Raw genomic sequence first — 8,277 nt, 5'->3', positions numbered from 1 at the left:
GGCTCCTCATGGCTTGGGTTCTAATTAATGCAGGGAATATTTCCCATGGTCAGATTTGGAGAGTCCACATTCTCCTTGACTTGAATTCTGGAACCAAGTTAGCATTGTTTATGAAATTCACTATAGGACTTCAGAACGAACAGGTCACTAACTCTACCAGGAGGAGAGAAGATACAGTTCTAAGACATAAAGCAATGCTTAACTTTTTTTCCTGGACAGTGTCTACTATGGAGGTCATTGTATTAACTGAGTGTTTGATTCTTTGTCTGTATGTGTGCTCCTGCAAAGCTTCAGTGTTGTTTCTCAGGAACCATTCACTTTGTGTTTTACGGCCAGTGGTTCACTGATTGGTTAGGCTGCCCAGCAAACACCAAGGATCCTTTTATCTCCACCTCCTCAGCAAACACAGCAAAGCCTGGCTTTTGATTCACCTGGGTCACGCTTGCACTCCATCCCTGGCTGAGCATCCCTCCAGCCCAGCCCCACCTGGAAATCACCTTGGGTTTCAATATAATGGCCCCAGTCCTCTCTGAGATGGGAACCCAGGTCAAGAGTCATTGTAGAATGTGTGGGATGTGGTTGATCCCATCCCCACTCACCCAGTGGCCCAAGACTCCACCACCATTCTTACCTTCAGATATCACCCTCAGAGAGCATTTGTATTTCATTTATGGATGACACAGGCTTCCAAGGTTGCAAGGGACTTGCTCTGAGTTGGTCAACTGGATGCTAGGGAAGTCCCTAGGCAGGAAGGGCAGACAGAGGGCCCCACATCCCCTGCGTGTTCTATCAGGGATGCTCACAGCTGTGAGGCAGAACACTGGGAAGGGAATTCCTCTGCCTGGACTCCCAGACATAAATGCAAAGTTCACAGGTCTTGACTCTTTCCCACAGAGGAACATGTGTTTTTGTGGAAAGACCACACAGAAGAGTCAGGATCTCCCTGTTGTTTCCAGAATCCGGCCTGTGCTGGCCTCTCAGCCTGAGTTGCATTAGGGAACCAAGGCCACATCCGCCTGGAAGGAATTTAGAGATTGTTTCTGCTGGTGCTTCAGAACCACTGGAGCTGCTCAGAGCAGACTCCTGGGCTTCCCTCCCACAGACTGATTTAGTGGGTCTGGAGCAGCATTGGATTCTGGCTTTTCCAGCAAGCTTCCAAGGCATGCTGATTCATGGACCACACTTGAGTAGCACTGGCCAAACACTTCCTTGTCTTAAGAGGGACTGGCAGGCTTCTTCCTAAAGGCCAGAGAGTAAATATCTCAGGGTCTGCAGGCTAGTCAATCACCATTGCAAACTACACAATTCTGCCATTATAGCGTGAAAGCAGGCATGAACAGTGTGTATAGACACAGATATGGCTCTCTCCTAACAAATCCATACAAAACCAGGAGGCAGTCTTGGCTGCAGCTGGCTGATTGCTCTCTCTAGGACTTCCCACATGCTTAGAGGATGGTTTGAGCCTTCCTGACCGCTTATTTACAGTTGCAAAAACAACACATGATTAAAAACAGGGGTATTAAACTGCCTTTAATCCCAGCATTGGGAGGCAGAGGCAAGTGGACCTGAGTTTGAGGCCAGCCTGGTCTACGGAGTGAGCTCCAGAATAGTCAGAGCTACATAGTGAGAACCTGTCTTGGAAAACAAAAACAAAACTAAAACATCCAAATAGAGGTGATGTTTTAAGTCATGTTTTCCTCATGCATGATGACAATGATGAAATCAAGTAAGTGATCACTCAAAAAAATTAAAAAAATCACCCAGTACTAGGTCAGTTAGTACTACATTATCAGCTACAGTGTTAATATTCGTGTCTTGTGTTTAAAATACTTCAGTTTTTAAAATCATGTCTCTGTGTGTCTGTGTGTCGCATGTGTAAGTGTGTACAGGCACCAGCAGAGGCCAGAAGAAGGCATCAGATCCCTTGGAGCTGGAGTTACAGTTCTGAGTGACCCTCTGCAAGAACAGTAGGCACTCCTAACCACTGATCTACCCCTTTGCCAATTTTGTTTAGACTGAATTTGGCCTTATGTAATTCCTGAGTGAGTGTATGGAAAGATAAATAAAAGGGAACACTCACTTAAAAGGGTCATTAAGTAATTTCTCTGTGTCCATAAAATAAACATAAAACAGCTTCTACAAGGCTAGCAAGAGGACTTTAAGGAACAGTCTAGAAACAAGCACATAAACCAACAAGTTATATTATCTTTATTCATGTTAGAATTTCTATCAGTGTTTGAACATTAATATTTAGAGAGTTTTGTACATTTTCATCTGAGAACCATACCAGGTCACAATGCTCACGTCAACACTTCCCAATCACATGGATAGCTGCTCACTTGAACTCTCTTAACACTGTTAAAAGTTTCCTCTTCCTGCTGTCATTTACAATGAAAAGTGTCCTCATACTCATGTCTCAGCAAAGTTCCAGACATTACGGATTTCATCACATATAAATTCTTTAAAAATATACTTCTGTCCAAAGACTTGATGACTACTATGTACACTACAAAAATAAATTTTCATATAAATAAATTATATGGCATACTTTCATCTCTGTAATTGAAATGACACAAACTCATTTCCACCCAATTTGGCAGACGAGACCCAGTTTGAATATTTATTTCCTTTAAACTCCGTACACTAAAACCTACCATGAGTCCTTAATGTAAATGTTATATACTCTGAACTATTTAACATTAGTAAGCACTCTATACAAATAAAACTTCTGTTCAAAAGTAAAACATAACTGCAATAGTGTTTCCAATAGAAATAAAATCCCTGCATTTTTTTTTGTTGTTATAAACTGGCATGACAAATTCTGGAGGACATTCTTATGATACAAAATTATAAATATCAGCAAAGATCTTTTCTTTTAAAAATTAAAACATCCAAATAAACAAACAATACAGACAAAATAAAACTATGATGAGACAGACAGACAGACAACACTCACACTCCAAGACTGCAGTCTCCTGTCAGCTCTGTGTTCTTCCTGCCTTGGCTGATGCATTTCACAATGTACAGAAACCAAAGGGCTGTACAAATTCCCTAGGCCGCGAGCGAGCGAGGCTCAGGAGTGACAGACACAACTAGGAATTGCAGGGAGGCGGCTTCAGTTTCCTATCTCCCTTCTCAACTCAGGCACCAGCTATCTGAGCAGAGCTGGTTTTGGGTAGGCAGACAGTAGCCTGACAGGCATTAAGACAGTAGCAGTGGGTGTCCAGGGCCTCTGCATATTCACACACGCACACGCACATGCGCACGCGCACGCGCACACGCACACACACACACACACACACACACACACACACGCGCGCGCGCGCGCGCGCACGTACGCACGGCAGCCACAGGTGGCTTCCAATTAGTACCTTACAGTTTGGGGATGAGTTTTACGGACTGAGGTCACTAGACTGCTGGTACTACCAGGGGCCCATTGCTGTTACAGATTTCCACACAGGACAGGAGGGACTGAAGGAAGTTGCTTGCAGAATGTACTCCTCACAGAAGCTCCCACGTGCACTAGCTCCCTTCCTCTGAGACAAGTCCTCAGTGTTCACTCACAAGGGAGGATATTGCTTCCCCGCCACTAGTCTCTGGCCAGGGAAAGAGAACAGGATCAAACTTTCAAATCTAACACCTGGTTCGAAGAGCTTCCTCTATATACTTCTTTGGGATGGCACCTTCCTGCTCTTCCATGGACATTATACTGGATGAATTCTAACAGTGGAGAAGGGAATGGAGTGTGCACAGGACAAGAACACATGAAGAGTCTTCAGCAGCTCACATCCCACACAGCTGACTGCACCATCAGTACACCCCAACCAGGCAGTCAATGTAGCGAGAGGAATTCGGATTTGTAAAGGTTTGAATATAGATCTTGAATGAAACAGATTTTTCTGCCTGTATCTGGGTTATGGGGATGGGAGGCTGTGTGCCAGGTGTTGCTCATCAGAAAGGTACAATACCACACTTCCTTTGAGTGTAATCTCACAACCCGGCTGAGATTCACCACCAATGAAGACTGCTGGCTCCACATACAGAGGCCCTGACACCTGACATTATGACTGATGAGAATGTATTCTCTTTGAAGCACAAGGGGCAGTCCCTGGAGGGCTACTCATGACCTCAGGAGCTGCTGCAGGCATGAAGCCAAGTTTCCTTCTCTGGAATATTTCCAGAGAATAAGGCAGATGACGGGTCCACCCTTCCACCAGCACCAAGACAGAAAGAGACCTGGACTTTAGGCCATAGCTAAGGTCACCCGAAGCAAAGAGAAACAAAAAAAAAAGAACAAAACAAAAAATCACAGTACAGTACACTGGGAAATCACACACTCACACACACACACCCATAAAAACTGCACAAAACTACCCCTAGAGAAGCCACTGGGATTAACCTGTTTTCTTCATGTCTGCTCGTTAAACAATTATCACGCATAGCGTGTTCAAAAGTTAACAGTAACATTTCATCCTACCACAGGGTTGTGATATGCAAATTTAAAATATTTTAAACAGAAACCTTTACAAATAATCCTATTACATAAGCAATATTTGCATAGAATTATACAAGTAAATTATACAATATTTAAGCAGCAGCGACATATGCTGGGAGATTTTAAAAACTAAGTTAAGCTTGGTTGTGGCACAGAGACCAATGTACACAGGGGAGGAGCCCTGTGGTCTCCCCACTCTGGGGCAGGAGTGGAGAGGCCCCAGGCCATAGACTTTACAGCATTTCCATGTATATTACATGTGTACACCTCTTAAATATTTATAGAAATATTTCACAAAATAATACAATCAATTACAGTAACAATGAACTGCTTTCCCATAATTCCAAGCAGTTCTCTTCAAGCAGTCAGTTCTGGAAAGAGGTGGGGGTGGGGTTTTTCCAATCTTTGGCCTCTTTGCTTCAGATTTTAATTACCCTTTAAAAGAAAACAAAAAAGGAAGTCACATCATGGTCATGACCACAGAGCTGTGTGCCTCTCACACAATACACCCCTTAACTCCAGGTCAGAACAAAGCAACTCTACAACGGGCTGACTGTTGTGCTAAATTCATTTCATGTATTTTCACCTTGCAAGGCCATCTGCATGCTGGTTAGAACTCTGCTGCAAGCATGGCAAACAGGCAAAGTTGTTAAACTGCATTCAAGAGATTACGAGTTAAAAGAAAAGAAATCTAGTTTGGAACTGTATTAGTTTGGCCATTATCAGCCTTGCCTTGGGGAGACAAGGTCCCACAGGGTCCAGTTTGGGATGTGCCAGTGCTCAGTTAACCCTGGAAAGCACCCTGGGGCACGCACCTCAGTCGGAGCTGCTCCCCCACGGCCTCTCCTCACACTCCACGTCCTGTAGTTCTATGACCTCCACCTTCGAGTCCCTCCTCTCGCACCTGACATGAAAAGGCACATGGGGATCCTCAAACACCCCATGGTCAGTCTCAGGGTAGCTCTCATAGCCTGGACAGGGACCCCCTCGGGGGTTACGCCCAGGCCCAGGTGGGGGATGCACAGCGACAGTCACAGAAGCGGAAGCCGTCACAGTGGTGATGGGCTGGCCGTAGCTGGGCACAGAGCTGCCCATGGCAGTGGACGCTGGGTTCCGAGGGTTGTGAGAACGGGCCCCGCGGGGGCCTGAGCGGTCCCTATTGCTAGGGCCAGAATGCCCTTCAGTAGAAATTTCAAAAGCGTCTCTGCGCGGTCTGTATGGGGGTGGCCGCAAGCCTTCTCTGGGAGGATCCCTTCGAGGCTGCTGGCCTTGCCGTCCAGGGGACAAGGAGCCAGAGTCCGAGTGGGGCTGCTGCCGAGAGTTCAAGGGAGGGTGCCGTCTCAATTCAGGATGGACCACCTGCAGAGGTGACACAGTTAACACGGGGTAGAGTGGTGTCCTTCCACCCACAGAAGAAAACCCACTCCTTTAGTAGCCTTCAGAGTGTGCATCCTGCATGCTCCAGATCCTAAGCTGGCTGGAGGCATATAGCTGCCGCTCACAGCTGCAAGAACATCCCAAGGGCTTTACTTCTACAAACCAGCCACCCCCACCCTGATCAGTCTATCCAGATCCTAGGTTCTTTTCCTCAAACTGCTAAGTGTCTGGCCCTGGCTGGCCAAGAGGTGGGGTGTATTGATACACATGCACTCACACACAGTAGCTTTTAGAGATGTAAGATACCAGTTTCTGGGTCTTCTTTCACCTGCCCCCAACCCCAAGCCAGGTGTGGCTGAGTAGCTAATGTACTAAAGAGCAGAGCAAAACCCTCTGCTGTCACGGACAGTTCTGTCACACGCACTCGTCTCAGTCTGACCATTAGGAATCTGGTTTCTGGGTCTCTGTGCAAAGCTAAGCAACACAGTGGCCACATCAATCAAAAGGACCGTGACCAACTTCAAAGTCATTGAGCTTGTACCTATTTTTAGGCTCCTGCTGAACAAAACCAGATTCACACTGCAGCTCAGCAGGGCATCGTCATGGGGGGTGGCGGGCACACAACCGCACAATTCACTGGCCAGCCACTCTCTCCTTCATGGAAGGCTGCTCTAGCCTGGGACTCAAATACACATTTCCTGTAAGGATGGTGGGGGCCTCAGGCGAGCAATGGGAACTCTGGAGCCTTCCTTGGCTCTTTAAGGCTGAGCATCTTGACTGGGGGCTAGTGCGGGTAAGGAAGCAGTCTGTCGCTTCCTCATTGTCTTCTGGAATTAAGGAAAGAACTCAGGATGCTCCTGCACTTCATTAGATCTCCAGCCATCTACAACAGTAAGAGCTTGAAGCCACAAAGGTATGGGAAAGTCTTAGATAATAATTAAAATAATTCTTGTACCAAGGCCAATTAAAGGGAATAGAGATGAGAAGGAAGAATTGCTTCTCACGGCAGTACAATACGCTATTTGTGACATTTCCTCACCTAACACTCAGACAGAACGGGAAAGGGGGTCAAGGCCTGCAGCTGAGTCTACTCTGAATAAGGGTAGAACTGGGGTTGAGCCCCAGGGCGTTGAGTATTCTAGGCAAGCTTTGCCGCGCGTAACAATGTTGGCAATGCCGCTTCAATCCACAAGATTAAAAGGATGCATGTCATAGTTTACAAAGAATGGTGTGCTGGCAGTTCCTGTGATTTGACCTGGTGTATACACTTTTTTCTTGCACCTATCTGTCTGTGAGATCTGCTGCTCAGATCTCCCTGGACCTCCCCTGGACCTCCTGGCCCACTGCCAGAGGAGAGATGAATCTTTCCCAATCCCTCAGGTGACTCACAGTGGACCGGGCAAAGACGGGGTTTTCTGTGGCTTCCACAATCACTTGGTGGGCAGGACCTCCGGAACCCTGCTGTGCCTCATAGTGCCTGAGTTCCTCACTGATGCCAGACACTGTGGTCTGAGAGCTGTACTCTGAGTCAGAGGAATCAGACCCATTGTTCGTGTGTCCGGGAGGCACTGCAAACCGGACGACGCTTGGGGGCGGCTCAGGCGAAGGAGTGGGCAACCGGTTCAGGCCACTGGCTGGAGACACCTATTTAAGGAGAGTCCCAGTTAAAGTGTTACATTCATTTATCTGTTGCCCATCTTAAAGTTCAAAGCCCAATGCTATTCATCAGCCTCCATCACCTGACAAAAGAACCCCACACATCATACTGCATCTCCTCCCCTCTCCCTGCTGTCCGGCAGACCCTCAAGACACTGGCACAGAAACACTGCCCATGTCTTCCAACACCAGAAAGGCAGGATAGGTGTCTTTTACACCTGTTAAGCCCAGACACTTATCTGAAGTAGAAAATCTTCCTTTACATATCCCCAAGACTGAATTTGACCATCAGCTGATCTAAAACAGTTTGCTCGACAGCCCCCAGCCTCAACTACCAAATGGAAAAGTAAAACGGTGATTATTGCTGGGTGTTTACTAAAGCGGTCACACCATCAGCAAACACAGCAGCACCTAAATATCTAGATCCGGAGCAGGCCTGGGGAAAGCAGGCGGCCTGTGGGGTGAAGGTCCCACCCTGGTAATCACTGACCTCAGGACACGGTCCAAAGAAGGACAAGAGTACGGGCAGCAAAACCAGCCCGTTGAGAACCCCCAAGACAGTGAGGATCGCCAGGACAGCAAAGAAGTATCTGGAAGACAAAAGGGACATGAGACTTGTCAGTGTGGAAAGAAAGCATTCCACCTCCACGCACGAAAATGTTACTTTGCACCAAGAGCTCAGCTCAACAATCCCAGTCCTCTGAAAAGTCAGCCACAAAACTGTAGTTCAAACTTTAACACAAGATTAG

At 46.8% G+C, this 8,277-nt stretch overlaps 1 protein-coding gene across 6 annotated transcripts in view; it reads right to left on the bottom strand.

Annotated features, from left to right (window-relative positions):
• Positions 1–2,185: 2,185 nt before the first annotated feature.
• Positions 2,186–8,277, bottom strand: part of Ptch1 (patched 1) — a 63,787-nt gene continuing 57,695 nt past the window's right edge. For all 6 annotated transcript variants that reach the window (XM_028891695.2, XM_028891693.2, XM_028891694.2 and 3 more), the window contains 4 exons: positions 8,019–8,118; positions 7,262–7,516; positions 5,311–5,854; positions 2,186–4,930 (listed from right to left, as the gene is read on the bottom strand). In XM_028891695.2, coding sequence (XP_028747528.1) covers positions 5,312–5,854; positions 7,262–7,516; positions 8,019–8,118 — 898 coding nt within the window. In that variant the 3' untranslated portion in view covers positions 2,186–4,930; position 5,311. The remainder of the gene's footprint in view (positions 4,931–5,310; positions 5,855–7,261; positions 7,517–8,018; positions 8,119–8,277) is intronic.

The sequence above is a fragment of the Peromyscus leucopus genome, chromosome 5 (genome assembly GCF_004664715.2).
Source record: "Peromyscus leucopus breed LL Stock chromosome 5, UCI_PerLeu_2.1, whole genome shotgun sequence".
Taxonomy (NCBI): Eukaryota; Metazoa; Chordata; class Mammalia; order Rodentia; family Cricetidae; genus Peromyscus; species Peromyscus leucopus.
The sequence above is the reverse complement of the archived record's forward strand: the minus strand, read 5'-3'. Positions and strand labels throughout refer to the sequence as shown.